The following is a 14,505-nucleotide window of genomic DNA, read 5'->3' on the forward strand; positions in this document are numbered from 1 at the left end:
GGCTGTCCTGGGCACCGCGGGGTGTGGAGCAGCCTCCCTGGTCCCCACACTCGAGGCCAGGAGCCCCCAGTCGTGATGACCACAGACATCCCCAGACCCTGCTGCGCATCGTCCCCCTGGCTCTGGGGAGCAGCTACTTCCCTCCCGCGCCTGTGTCCGAGTCTGGGGCGTTTATGATCGCACCCTTGTCCCGGGAGACGAGGCTGAGGGTCGGGGGCGAAGATGGAGGAAACCCTGAGACTACACGTTCCCTAAGGGACTACTATTAACTATTTTTAGGTGCTGTGGTTGCTTTCAAAAGGCCGTCTTAGCTGCCTACTTCCTCAGTTGTGCAGTTGTGCCGTGGTTAGACACGTCAACGGTGGGGACAGCTGGGTGTGGGTGTGGGGGCAGGAACGCTAGACCACCTTTGTAGCATTTCTGAAAATTTAAAATTATTCTAAAATAAAACATTTATTAAAAAAACATGCAATCTCACCAGTAGACCAATTAAATGAAAATAAACAGGATTCCACCCCCCTCCCCTACACCTAAAAAAGTCTGCAGAGAAACCGCCTGCAGTGCTTCCAGACGGCGCGAGGGTCTGGGCGGGGCCCGCCAGAGCTCCCCCACTTTGGGCTGGAGACGTGTACGTAAGAAAACATGAAATCTGCTTCTGAACTCGGCCTGCCTGGTGGACTGCTGACAGTCGGTGGCTGGCTGAGTGGTCGTACCTGTCAGGCCCGCGCCTGTCCCCGTCCGAGACGCGGGGACGAGGAGGGTGGCTCTGTGGTGGCTGGGAGGCAGCCCTGAGGAACACAGCCGTCCCGCTGTGGAGGGACGCCTGAAGGCCCAGGCCAGGTGGGGCACCCGGGAGCCCCTGTGCTCAGTGGCTGTGGAAGGATGTCCCAGTGACCTTTGGTTCCCAGACCTGAGAGTGGAGGAGACCGACCTGGCCAGCACCAGGAGTGAGCTGGGGGGACCGCAGAGCCCAGGTGTCCCGGATGCACGCTCCTGGAACATGCACTCACGGGCCCGAGGAAGGCAGCCTGCGGGAAGGGCCTGGAGCTCCGGTCCTGCCGGTCTTGCAGCTGCCAGCTGTGTCTAGGGACTGATCGACGACCTGGACTCAGTGACCTGCCCCTGGTGAGCCCCCTGCAGCCCTGGCTCAGGGCACGCCATGTGAGGTCTGTCTCAGATGGGGCTCGGGCGGCGGTCAGAGAACTGAGGCCGGTGGACACGTGCTGGGTTCCCTGGGCTCTGACAACCCCATCAGCACCCCCCCATCCCATCGCCCCCTCAGCTCTCTGAGGCGGGCTCTCCCGTGGCCCGTGCTCACGCCGGGGAAAGGGAGGCCCTGTGAGGACAAGGCCCAGCCAGAGGGGACTGCAGGCCCCTCACGCCCCCTGCCAGCTCTCTGGGTCCCAGAGGGGGTCCGAGAGGAGGCTGGGGCGTCACCGCCGGTAGCGGTAGCGCTTGAAGTGGAACCAGAGCTGGAAGATGCCGTTGGCGAACTGGCAGCGGAAGCCGTGGCGGTGCGAGTACTCCCACTCACGGTTGACGATCTTGAAGGCGATGTCTTCGTAGGGCGGCCCGGCGTGGAAGCGCAGGGTGGCGAAGTCCTTGTTGTCGGGGCAGGCCTCCAGGAAGTACTCGGGCGTGGAGCGCTTGTCGATGAGGTCGGGGTAGAAGATGTTGAACTTGTAGCCCTGCACGATCTTGGGCGGCGGGTTGTCGAAGTCGTAGTGCGTCTGGTTGTACTTGTTCCACTCAAAGCCCGTGTGCACACGGTTGAAGAAGCGCGGCTTGCGCGGCCGGTACTTGTCCGCCCACAGGTAGGCCTTGCCGGTCAGCGGCATCTCCACGCTGAACTGTGCCTCGTCCTGGCCCATGCCCTCCTTGGCCCGCCGGAAGAAGATGTCCTCTGCGCTCTCGCTGGCGTCGCCTGTGGGTGGGGCACGTTAACCTGGACCCGGCACCGCCACTGCCACCCTCCAAGCCCTCCTGCGAGGGGAGCTGAGGCCCGCTGAGGGGCAGGCCCCCAACGCTCCCCCTTCCTCCTGGGCGGGCATCAAACACCATGCGCCCCTGTGAGTTGGCTGAAGTGCCAGGTGGTCAGAGACCCACAGGGGGACCTCAGGGAAGGGGCCTCTCCCCAGCGACTTTCTCTGTACGGGTGACGATGCCCAGGGAGGCCAGGGCCCCGGCCAGCACGTGGTGTGTGGAGCTCGGAGCGGAGGGGGGCACAGAAAGAAAACCTGCCATCCCTGTGTCCTTGGGACCCGCCGTCCCGCCCAGAACAAATGAATGGGCGAGACAGTGAATGAGCCTCTGCTCAGAGAGGATCAGGAGCAGGTTCCCCATCAAGACCCCCTACCGGGCGGGAGCCCCCCCCCCGCCCCCGCCCCCGCACGCACCTGTGACCTGGAGCTGCTGCCGGGACAGCTGCAGGCGCTGCAGGTCCTCGTCTGGCTCCAGCACGTGGGCGTCCAGCGGCAGCTCGTGGGCCGTGAGCAGCCGCGGGCTGTACTTGCCAGCATCGTAGTCGTCCAGGCTCTGCTGGATCAGGTCCTCCTCGTTGAGCACCGCCTCTCCGTCCGCCTCTCCCTCTGCGGGCGCCGCCCCTTCCCCCTCCGGCTCCGCGGGGCCGCCCTCTGAGGAGGGCCCAGGTGGGGTGGGGGCCGGGTCCTCAGGCTCCAGGCTGCAGAGAGAGGGCTGGACTGAGCCGGGCGGGCGGGCAGGCAGGCGGGCGGGCGGCCGGTGCGGCCCAGCCCCTTCAGAGGCGGGCAGGGCCCCCAGCCTGGTGGGGTTGTCCGGCTGCTGGCCTACCTGTGGCTGGGAGACCGTGGCTCCTGCTTGAGGATGGGGAACAGGGGCTCACTCTCCACCCCTTGCTCCTGCTTCAGCTTGTACAGCTTCTGCCGCAGCACGTCCTGGTGCCGCTCGCGGAGCCTGGAACACAGGCCAGGTGGTCACCCTGACACTCTGAGGGCAAGGAGCGCCACCCCCCAGGCTCTCTCATGACCACCCCTTCTTGCTGCAAGGACATGCAGACTGAGAGGGCAACCAACCAGTGGCCATGGCACAGACGGAGACCCTGACAGGAACGGCCAGTCGAGGGCCCAGGTTTTGGTCACAAGGAAAATGGGACTCAGGGCCACAGACCCCAGACAGCCATCCCTTGGCAGAGAAGTGGCAGGTCCCTGTGCTCGGGTATTCACACGCAGGCGTGACTTAATGGCCAAGCTGGGCTGGAACAGGACACAGGCAGTGAGGAAGAGGATAAATTTAGCAGCAACTGCACTTGACGGCCGACAAGCAGTGTTTACATGGCGGTGCCAAGCACGCCAAGAATTTGTATACTGGGGTGTGGGGCCTGTGGAAGGTGGGGGACAACGGCCTCAGGGGCTTCCTGTGATGTCTGCCGACCCAGGGAAAACAAAGACCAGGTGCTCAGCAGAGGCAGGAAGGAAGTCAGGCAGGCTGCTGGAGGCCAGGCGGGGCCCTTCAGGCCGTGGCGCTGGCCTGTGGCTCCCGGGAGAGGCCCCTACTCACCTGGCACGTGCCATGTGGGCGCGCAGCTGCTGCAGCAGGCTCTCCCAGTAGCCCATGTCCAGGTTGGGGCCCCCGGCCCGGATCTTGCCCTCGATGCCCTGGAAGATGACCTGCAGCTGGCTGTACGTCTTCCCCTTGAAGACCGACTGCACGTCGGAACTCACTGAGGCGTTGACCCCCTCTCGCCGCTCACCTGCAGTGGGGTGGGGGCCATTCAGTGCGGGGCTGGGCCCAGGTCCTAACCCCTTCACTCTGCCTGTGACAACCTCAGCCACCAGGGGTCCTGTCTCCTTCCTGGTCTCTGGTTCACCCCTGACCCTGGCTGGATCCTTCTACACCAAGCTGGCAACAGTGTGGACGCTGGCTGGGATGGCTGACTCCCTGGGCCTGAGGGAGGCCGGGCAGGCATCTCTCAGCCCCTCCCAGTGAATCTGACCTTAACTCCAGCCACCACTGCCCACCCTGAACCATGTGGAACCAGGAGGGTTTACCTGGCAGCCAGACCCTCCAGAATTCAGATTCTGCTCTGCCAGTCCCTGCTGTGTGATCTTGGGCAAGTGGCTCACCTTCTCGGGGTCTCAGTCTCCCCCTCTGTGAAGCCTAGTGGGACTAAGCACGTGAGTGCTTAGCTGGGCCTGGTGTAGTGTGCGAGCTCCAGGCGGCAGGACAGCGCTTGTCTCCCAGGCGCTGCAGGAAGTCCTGATGCCGCCCTGAGCTAAGCGGGCCCCTCTGTCCTGCAGGGCAGTCTGTCCTAGCACCTGTCACGAGCTGGAGTGCCCAGGTACATGTCGCTCCCCCTCTAGACTGAGAGGCCCCTGAGGGCGAGGCAGATGCTGCCTGACGCTACCTCTCCCCCGCACATGGGCTTCCTTGTTTGTTGCTCATTAGACACCAATGTGTGGTGTGTGTGTGTGTGTGTGTGTGTGTGTGTGTGTGTGTGTGTGCCCGCCCCAGAGCCTTTGTCTCCTAGATCCCACCTGTCCTCAGTGCTCAGCAAGAACAACCCTCTTATTGGGAAGACTTCCCTGACCCCCACATTGCTCCCTTGGCCTGCATGTCGGATTCGTGGCTTCCCAAGGGCAAGGGCCTCCTTGGGCCTCTGGCTGCCATTTCCCTAGCACTGTGCTGGGCCAAGGGGAGCCCAGTCTGCAGCTGCTGGGAGAATGCGGGGGCAGGTGACCACCTTGTATTCTCTACTCAAAGCCGGCTTCTGCGACCCCTGCCAGTGGACAAAAGGTCACAGCTGATCAGACAGGGTGAAGAAAGACCTCAGTCCCTTCCCAAGCTGGGAATCAGCATCTGGAGGCTCCACCCTCCGCTGGGCTACCAAGCAGCCTGGCCTTAGTCTGCAGCAGGTGCAGGAACATCGTGGGACCAAAACCGAACTTGGTGATGACTCCCACACCCAGCCAAGTGGAGCCGCGTCCTGCACTGACTCAAACATAAGCTGGGCCTGTACTCGCTCAAACGGACGGAGCCACCGGTGAAAACCTACAACCTTAACAGACAGCCCACACGGGTGCCGCTCCCATGGAAGCCATGGCTGCTAAGCCACTGCTGATGGCCACCAACAGGCCCGGCTGAGCACCCTCTGGGTCAGCATGTCAGGAGACGGCAGCACGGAGGGGAGACGGGAGGCCCTCCCTGTTCGGGTGGGAAAGGGCATCTCCTCAGAGATGCCCACTGGGAGGACCCACTGGGTAGGGTGCAGGGGAGTCCGGGGACCCGCTGGGGAGGGTGTAGGGGAGTCCAGGTGCATTTTCTACTGTGCACCTGATTGTACAGTTAGGATTTTCTAGCTATAAAGAGAAAAAAAAGAAAGAGAAAAGGGGAGGGGAGGAGAGAAGAGGAAAGAAAAGGGTCCAACTTAATTTGAAAGGACGAAGAACAGCACCCGCGGGCGAGACTCCGGGAGCCATGGAGTCAAACCTCCAGGCTCCCGTCTTCTCCTGGAATCAGGCCAAAAGAAGAAATAAAGCCACACACACACTCTTTGAGGGCACCTGGAGCCACCTGGGACCCTGACCGTACCATGTGATGAGGGAAAATGCACAGAGGGGCGACCGACGTGGTAGAAGGAGGGGAAGGGAAGTGCCAGGGGGAGGATATGGACTAGGTTCGTGGGGAGCCCTGGACACAATGTCCCTCCACGCTTTTCTGCAGCCCCAGGGTTGGGGGGAAAGGCCCTGCCCCTGGAGTTCCAGACCCGTCCTGCAACCACCGGCTGGAGAAGATTCCTGGCGCTCCAGACGCCACGACTTCCTGCCTCTCCCCAGAAGTTACTGGAGGGTGCGCCCTGCCCCATCCTGTCCCAGGGCCCTGCAGCGCCCTTCCGGCCAGCCCACTGCCACCAAAGGAAATGTTTCTGGACAGGCATTTCTGATGACAGATATCCTTCCGTTCCCTGGAATTACTTACAGCCACGCTGCTAAATGGGCTGAGAGAAACAAAACCCCGCTTACAAAGATAGAGGCTATTCCTCATCCTCCTAAGAGGAAGGGAGCTGCTCGACCACCCCGTCTGAGCAGCAAGCATTTGCACAGGAGGGCGTATGTCCTCGGCCACTGCGGGTGGGCAATGAGAGATGGAGCTTGGCAACGTGGACTTAAGACCCCCGGGAGCTGGACATCGTTAAAGCCGGCGGCTTCAGGGGGAGGGACTGCCGCGGCCACCTGAGCTTTTAGAGAAGTGGCTCTCAACCGGAGTGGACTCCATCTCCCCCCAGGGGACACCGGGCCATGTCAGGGGGACATCCATGGCTGTCATGACCAGGGGGCTCCTGGCACCGAGTGGGTGGGGGCAGGGAGGCTGCCCACCGACCACAGCGCCCAGGACGGCCCCCCCGAGAATGGTCTGGGCCCAAACCGCTGCCGGGCGTGCCTCCCTTGCCATTACACGCGTGCACTTGTTTTGATGAAAAAAGTTGATTGAAAAGGAATGCGAGATTGCAAGCGGTCACACCAAGTGGAGGTGGGTCCTGCTTTCCCTCAAGTCGACTGAGCCTCTGGCAAAAGCTTGGAACCCAAACCAAAAAGCCCCCCTGGTGCTGCTCCCACAGAAGCCAAGCGCTCAGCCTGGAAGCCTGTGGGCGCTGCAGGGTGAGCCCCTCCCCCTGCCAGAGAGCCCCTCGCGCAGGGCTGGCCGTCCTGCTGCCCAGTGCTGCCCCCTGGCGGCTCCCAGCAAACCCAGATGTGTGCCCGGGCGGCCCAGCCCGCGTTACCTGGGCCCTTGCCCGAGGCCTCGAGCTTGCGGAGCTTGGAGATCTCATCCTCTGTGATGACGGTCATGTCCCGCCAGAAGTCCACATTCTTGCCTTGCTCCAGCTCCATGTACACCTGGGGGTGGGGGCGCAGAGGGCGGTGAGGGCCTGCCGGGGCCCGGGCGTGGCGGCGGGGCCCGGCGGCGCTGGCAGTACCTGGATGTCCTCCAGCAGGTCCTCCATGTCGGCCACAGTGAGGCCGTTGAGGAAGGTGTAGGGCTCGTGCATCTCCACAGCCAGGTCGTCGTCCTCGGCGCTGATGTACTTGGCCAGCAGGTCGATGGGCTTGGCCCGCCCATCTCGGATGCGGATCTTGGAGCTGCCAGAGAGCCGGGGGCAGGGTCAGAGCCGGGGGTGGGCTCGCCCTCCTGAAGACCCTGCCCTTGGGGATTGACTGGCACAGGAGCCAGGGGTGGAGTCCCTCCCGCAGTGGGTGGAGGACAGGGAAGGCTTCCTGGAAGGGGGGGCATCAGTGGAGGAGGAAGACAGGGCAGTAAGAAGGCACAGGCCCCGCAAGGGGCAGAGGCGGGAGCGAGCGTGGGTGTGAAGAGCAGCAGGTGGGCCGGACAGAGGGACAGAGAGGACCGCCCCCTTCCAGCAGACAGACCACCTGGGTGAAAGATCCGGAGCCTCAGGGACGCGCATCAGAGGCTGACCCTGGTTCAACCGCAGGGAGCCCCGTGCCCAGGCAGGTCTGAGCCCCCGGGGGCTGGTGCGGCTGCGGACAGCACGGCGAGCAGGTGCCAGGCCCAGGGCTCAGACACCTCACGTGCCTTTGGGCAACTCATGACGCCCCAGGAGCCTCACTTCCCCGTCTGTAAATGGGGCTGGCTGGCGGTGGAGAGGGCCTAGTTAGTGTTGGCTGGGCACGCGCACCTCTACCAGTAGCGGGGTTGCACGTCCCTCAGCACCCGGCCCCGCGGGGCAGTGGGTGTGACGAAGAAACCAGAAGTGGCAAGCACGAGGCAGGGGCAGGCACCAGAAAGGGGTCAGGGAGGGACCCCGAAGAGGTGGTGGGTGGAAATTCACGGGGCAAGGGGGCAGCTGGGGGAGCAGGCAAGACCAGGCTCCGTGCCCTGGGGTCCAGGAGGGGGTTGGGGGGTGGGGCCCCGCCCGCCGCCGCACCGGAGCTTGGCCTGCTGGAGATGGAAGTTGTCCTCCTGCTCCTCCCACGTCTTGAAGTGCTCCGCCTCCTTCTCCCGCTGCAGCATCTCCAGCTCCTGCTCCCGCATGGCCTTCTCCCGCTCCCGCTCCAGCCGCAGCTGCTTCACCTGGGGGTGTCGGGGAGGATGAGGGCGGGACAGCACACGACGGGGCTCCCGTGGGGTCTGCCCCATGCCCTCTCAAGCCCTGGGGCTCCCTAGGGTCAAAGTGGGACTATAACCAGGGATGCCTGAGGCTCTGGACAGACCCCGGGGACAGAAGGGGCTGTCTTCTGCTCGAGACACAGGAGCCTGGAGTGGCCACTTCAGCCACCCTGCAGAGAGCATCTCAGAGCAAATCCCAGAGGCTAACAGAGCTGAGGTGGAGGGAAACAGCTCTCTGGAGTCACTGCCTGGGCCCCCGGATCCAGCTGTGCCTGAAGCCAATGACCCCTGGACTTTCCACGTAACCCGATCAGGCCCCCCTCAACGTAAGCCAGGGTGAGCCAGCCCTAAGCCCTCAGGAGAGAAGGGGAGAAGGCGTCTGGCCCTGCGCGGTGGCCCGGGGTGCCGCCACCTTCTGCAGCTCCAGCCGGTTGTCCTCCTGGATCCTCTTGTTCCGCTCCTTCAGCTCCTTCTCCTCCAGGTGGCTGATCCCCTTCTTCTCCAGGGCCTGGAAGGGCAACCACAGCCCACTGAGCAGGGACACCTCCCCCCCCATCACCCTCCCCAGGACCACGGTCTCTGAGACGGAGACCCACCAGGCAGAGCATCTGCATAAGGAGAGCGGGGCTGAGAGAAGAGCCCTGCCCACGGCCACCGCCCAGCTTCCACGGAAGACACGAACCCCTTACCACCTGCAGAATCAGTTCAACGTGCTCCACAGTGAGGAGCGCCCTGCCCTCTGCCCTGAGACGTGCGCTGAGACACAGAGAAGCAGCAGCTCCCCAGCCCTGGCAGGATCCGTGAATCTCACACACAGGAGCCTTACTTGCACCTGCTGACTCTTGTTTTACACAGAAGCCCAGCTGCACTGGCCTCAGCAGGTCAGACCCCGGGCTGCTGCGGGGAGAGGTGGAACCAGCGACTGAACAAGAAGGCTACAAAGGTGCACTGGCGGGGCTCATGATGAGCAAAGGCAGAGCTGCCCCACTCAGACCCTGGGCACAGCGCGCGGGCCCTCCTCGTCCCTGTCCTCACCTGCTGGAGGGTGCTTGGGGCACTGGCTCCTCAAGTCCCCCCACCCCTCCCAGCATCATCTTACAGTCATTGCCCGTGCAGTTGCGAGCCCTGTACTTCCTGTCACCTCCCCTGGCTCCAAGGGGTGCTCAAGGATCCCCGCACATGGAAACACGCACCTCAAGTGTGACCCGGGGCTGCCTGGCCTGGGGCCACCCCTTGGCACCTATGTGGCTCCTCAGCCTCCCCAGCCCTGGCCTGGGCCGGGCGCCATGTTTTACACAGGCGGGCAATGACCACGCTCCCTGTGTCTCCAGCCACAAGGAATAGAAGCTGAGGGCCCAGACAGGGAGCCGGACAGCCTGGTTCAAGTCCCAGGCCTGCCATTCATGACCAGCTTAGTGTCCTGATGCTGACAAGGCTGCAGCAAGGTGGGCTGATGTGCAGATGGACACACAGAGCGCCCTCTGAGCCACGCCAGGTGCGGAGGCATGTTTCTGTGCAACTTCCACCCCACCTGCCCGGCTGCCTCGAGGATGTGGGGACAAGACATGTGACGCCACCAGAACTAGAGAGGCCTCAGCGGCTGAGTGGGGCCAACCTCCACGTGCTTCTCTCAGGAGGGCCGATGAAGGCCTCCGGACCAGGAGACCTCTCAAGACCAGCTCATTCATTCGACATTTAGAGAGCACCTACTGTGTGCCAGGGCCTGGGGACAGAGCTGGCCCACAAGCTCACAGTCCAGCAGGAAATGCACCGTATAAAGCAGACGTGTGTTTAGATGTCGCCTTTGCAAAGAAACCTTTCTGGAGCTGCGTATTTAAACTACAGCCGCCGTGCCCTCCTCCTGCCCCCAAGCCTTCGTTCTCTCCTCTGTGGACTCAGCCAATTCACTTATTTACAGCCTGTCTCCTGCACCAGACTGCTGGCCCCACAGGAACAGGGGTCTTTGTCTCTGTTGCTCCCTGACACACGCCCAGGGCCCACATGGAATCTGGTACCCAGCAAGGTCGTGATTCACGGGCTTGTTAGTAAAGCACTAGGAAGGGAGAGGCGGTACCTTGATAAAGAACACCAGGACCCAGGGGACCACGGGGGCCAGGAAGGCCTCTCAGAGGAAGGGGGGACACGGCACCTGAGATCTGAAGGCTGAGTAAGAAGCAGCCGTGGGAAGGGCTGGGGAGTGTTCCAGGCAGAGGAATGGTGAGTGCAAAGGCCCTGAGGTAGGATGAGCTCCATGTCTTCAACACAGTGGCAAGGATCTGTGCCTGGAGCATGTGTGGTAAGCGGGAGACACCTTGACTTTGCTGGTGCCCGCCCGCTCTCACCCTCCCCCACTGTGTCAGGTTGAACTGTGACCTCCAAAAAGGTATGTCCATGTCCCAAAACCTGGAACCTGTGAACATGACCTGATTTGGAAACAGGGTCTCTGCAAATGTAATTAGTTGATGTCAAACCGGATAAGCCCGGGCTCTAATCCAATGCCTGGCATCCTTACAAGAGGAGGGAAATCGGGACACACAGACACAGACAAGGGAACGCCATGAAGACACAGATGCATAGGGAAGGCAGCCATGTGACAATAGGGGCAGAGACGGTGAGGGATGCAGCTATGAGCCAAGAGTGGCCAGCAACCCCCAGAAGCTGGAAGAGGCAGGGAAGAGTCTCCCCTAAACCTGTAGAGGGAAGGAACATGGCTCTGCAGACACCCTGATTTTACACTTCTGGACTCCAGAACTGTGAGGGACATTCTGCTGTTTTAAGCCCATGCCCAAGGCCATGGCTGGCAGGGAAGCGACTGGTGTGTGATTGTCATCTAGGGAATGAGATGACAGCTCTGAGCCGACTGAGCATCTGTGACTGTGGGATCCCATGGGCAGGCGGTGACGCAGAGAACCTGTTCTCCAGGCACATCTGAGGCCAGGCTGAGTCTGTGGGCCCAGGGTACCTGAGATCTGACACTGCAGGAGACAGTCAACACCACAGAAGCTGGCATGTGCGTGTGTGAAATCACTCCGAATGGCAAGGTACAACCTGGGAACGTGTGCTGGCAATGCTGAATAATGTCTTTTAAAACAGAATGCGTCAATAGTCTACGAAGCGAGAACCAGGAGACGGGGAACGGTGCCAGCACGGAACGGCCGGTGGCCCCGCCGGGCTCACCTTGTTCCAGATGAAGGTGCCCAGGAGGTTGTTGTCACCGAAGGGGTTGTCGGTGTTGGTGTAGCCCATGTACTCCTCGCCCCAGCCCATCTTCTCCCGCTTCTTCCTCTCCTTGGCCTCCTTCTTGGCCAGCCGGCGGGCGCGCTTCTCCTCGGGCGTCTCGAAGGCCTTCATCAGCTCCTCCTGCTGCTTCCGCTCCTCCCGCAGCCGAAGCCGCTCCTGCAGGCTCTGCTGCTGGCTCAGGGCTGCCGCCGCCTCCCCGGGGCTCCGAGAGCGGTCTGGGGACGCAGAGCCGGACGTGGAGGAGCCCGGGGACCAGGAGCGTGCCCGCCGGCGGCGGTGGGCCCATCGGCCCCGCTGCTGCTGCTGCCGGTCATCACCCGAGTCGGACTGAGAGGACCCGTCCTGCACGCGCCATCGGGGCAGTGGGGGGCTCCGGCTCCGCCTGCCTCGCCGCTGCCGCCACCGCTCTTCATCTGAATCCGACCTGTGGAGGGAACACCGACTGCCAGTCGGGCATCTGTTTGACAGCTGTTTCCTGGACGCCTGCTGCATGCCAGGAGCTGTTTGAGGTTCAGGGGATATAGCCGTGATCTAAACATTGATGGTCCCTGCTCTGTGGGGCTCACATCAACAAGTAAGCACACAGTGTGAGACCAGATGGTGCCATGAGCCACAAAGAGTGTGGGTAGCATTAGAACCTGGAGGTCAGGGAGGATCTCCGTCAGGTGGTGACACTGGAGGAAGTGGGAAAGGAAGCCATGAGGAGATCTGCGGAGACAGTGATCCAGGGAGATGGCACAGCAAGAGCAAAGGCCCTGGGGCAGGAATTTGCTTGGCATATTCAAGAAGCAGCAATCAGGCCTGTGTGGTTGAAGCAGAGGGAGCAAGGGGGAGGGAGGGAGGGAGGGCAGGGAGGTGGGCTCCCTGATGGTGCAGGAGCTATAGGCTCTGTCCAAGGTGTCAAGGGAGGGCTTACAGGAAGAAGTGGTGTTTAACTGTCCTACAGGACTGAACTGGTGTAATATCGGCAGGAATAAAGAACCATGGAAGGGTGCTGTAAGCAGGGAAGGGAAGGGAAGGGATAGAGTCTCAAGATCATATTCTTTAATGTTGGGGGACTTTGAGCAACAAAATTTGCCTTTATCTTGTTAAATGCTCTACCTATTAAGCTCACATCAAAAAGATCTACATCACAAAACCCAATTATTTTGGAGTCCTTAGATACAAACTACAAATCTGGTCAAATCTTCATAAATGACACTGGCTCTAATGATATATCTAGGGTGGCTGGTTCTTATGAATAATTAAAACCATAGGAAATAGTAGATGAAAAAAAAATTCAAAGATGATAACAAGACTTACTGCTACACATGAATCAATAAGAAAACATCAACACCAGGGACTTAACCCAGAGCTAGCAAACTTTTCTCTGTAAAGAGCTCGGCAGTCTCGGGCACAACCACTCAGCTCTGCTGTCACACTGCAGAGGTGGCCACGGAGGTTACATGAACAAACGGGCATAAATTTGTTCAATAAAATTTTATTTCTGGACATCAAAATTTGAATTTCACATAATTTTCACATGTCATGAAATACTATTCTTTTTACTTTTTTTCTCACCGTTTAAAAATATAAAAACTATTCTTGGTCCACAGATCGTGGTTTGCCAAGCCCTGGTTTAAGCCATCTCTTTAATATTTCTGCTGCTTATATCTTCCAGGAATTCCTGGGTGGGAATGATCTTATGAGACTCAAAAGGAAGAGTCACTTTCTCAACCTAGAGAGTGATTAGCTATGTCTGACTACAGCCACTCTGGCTATGGTGTGGAGACAGGCTGAAGGGATGGAAGATAGCACATGCCTGGAGAGGCTCCACGGACATCCGGAGGACGCAGATGAGGAAACCTGGGCCACAACGGGGCAGGGACTGGCCTGGGTTTCAGTCAGTTATGGGCTGAGCCAGCACTGGGACCCAGGTCTGAGAGTCAGTGCCTATCACGGTTCTGGTTCCTTTGTACTGGAGCAGACTCAAGCAAAGTCTGGCCAGGTGCTTCATCTTCAGAAAAAAAAGGGCTGTGGGCCGAGGGGAAGCTGATCCCCAAGTCCTAGGAGTCAACTGAGTCCTGCCACCTACCATCAACAGTTCTTCTCTCTCACATCCCACCTTTGTTAGCAAGCGTCACTTCTGCTTCTGAAATTCCTATCAAATCTACTCAGTTTCCCACTGGACCTCCCCTCAGCCTCCCTCTCCTGAAGGCCATCATCTTATGTTGCCTAGACAACGGTAGTATCTTCCTCCTCCCTGGTGTCACTCCTGCCTACCCTCTCAGTCCAAGCGAAACCAGCGGGACTTCTGCAAGGTAATCCAAACCGTAGCACTCCCTGGTTCAAAATCCTCCACAGCGCCCTACTCCCTCCAAATAACAATCAAACCCTTCACGACGGTACGCAAGACTGCACGATCTGGTCTCCCGTTTCCTCTCCAACCTCATCTACTCCCTTTTCGCCTCGCTCACTGCGCTTCTTGCTGTACCTGCAATCATCAGGTGCCCTGCCTGAAACGCCTCTCGCTTTCCTTTCACTGCCTGGTTAATTCCGACTCGTGCTCAGACGTCCCCTTCTTCAGGAAGTCCTCCGTGACTAACTCGAGGGTCTCCTAGCTCTCCGAGGGCTAGAGCCGGATCCTCAGCGCGGCTCACACAACGATCCTACCTGCGCTCCCGGCTCCTCCGTCTCCGCCTGCGCCGCCCCTCGTCATCCCGGCGCCGCCGGTTTCGCCGCCCATGGCTTCTGCTCCGACTTCGGCTCCGACTCCGCTGCCTTCGGCCCCTGCGACCGGCCGACCGTGAGCGCGAACGTGTGTCCCGACCCATCGGCTGGGACGGTGGCGGCGGGGGCGCTGACACAAATATCCGGGGCCTGTGCCGGGGGCCTTCCTCGCTCGCGGCGCGTGCCTGGCTGCCCCATCCACGCCTGAGCAAGGAGATAGGAACCCATCCAGACGCCCATCCTGCGCGGACTCCGATCCCCTATAACCTCTCCACGGCCCTTAAACAGGGCCTGCGTGATGGGCTCCGGCCGGACTCTCGCCGCCAGGGTTGGGGACTCGCTCTTCAGGCAGTACTAAGGGCAGCCCCAGATGGGGCCTCGGTCCTCAGGCAGCCAGAGGAGCTGTGGGCGGAGCAAGGGCGAACCAGGAACGGTCAGTGGGGCGGAGCCTGGGGA

General features: G+C 60.8%; 1 protein-coding gene across 1 annotated transcript; it reads right to left on the bottom strand.

Moving 5' to 3' along the window:
* Positions 1 to 434: 434 nt before the first annotated feature.
* CACTIN (cactin, spliceosome C complex subunit) lies at positions 435 to 14,197 on the bottom strand. Its single transcript, XM_064479722.1, has 10 exons — positions 13,993 to 14,197; positions 11,278 to 11,764; positions 8,513 to 8,608; positions 7,919 to 8,064; positions 6,950 to 7,112; positions 6,755 to 6,869; positions 3,535 to 3,727; positions 2,809 to 2,931; positions 2,397 to 2,680; positions 435 to 1,924 (listed from the first exon to the last, which is right to left on the bottom strand). The coding sequence occupies exons 1-10, from the start codon at positions 14,151 to 14,153 to the stop codon at positions 1,434 to 1,436; spliced, it is 2,259 nt and encodes a 752-aa protein (XP_064335792.1). The 5' UTR covers positions 14,154 to 14,197; the 3' UTR covers positions 435 to 1,433.
* Positions 14,198 to 14,505: the final 308 nt, after the last annotated feature.

This window comes from Camelus dromedarius, chromosome 27 (genome assembly GCF_036321535.1).
Source record: "Camelus dromedarius isolate mCamDro1 chromosome 27, mCamDro1.pat, whole genome shotgun sequence".
NCBI classification, from domain to species: Eukaryota; Metazoa; Chordata; class Mammalia; order Artiodactyla; family Camelidae; genus Camelus; species Camelus dromedarius.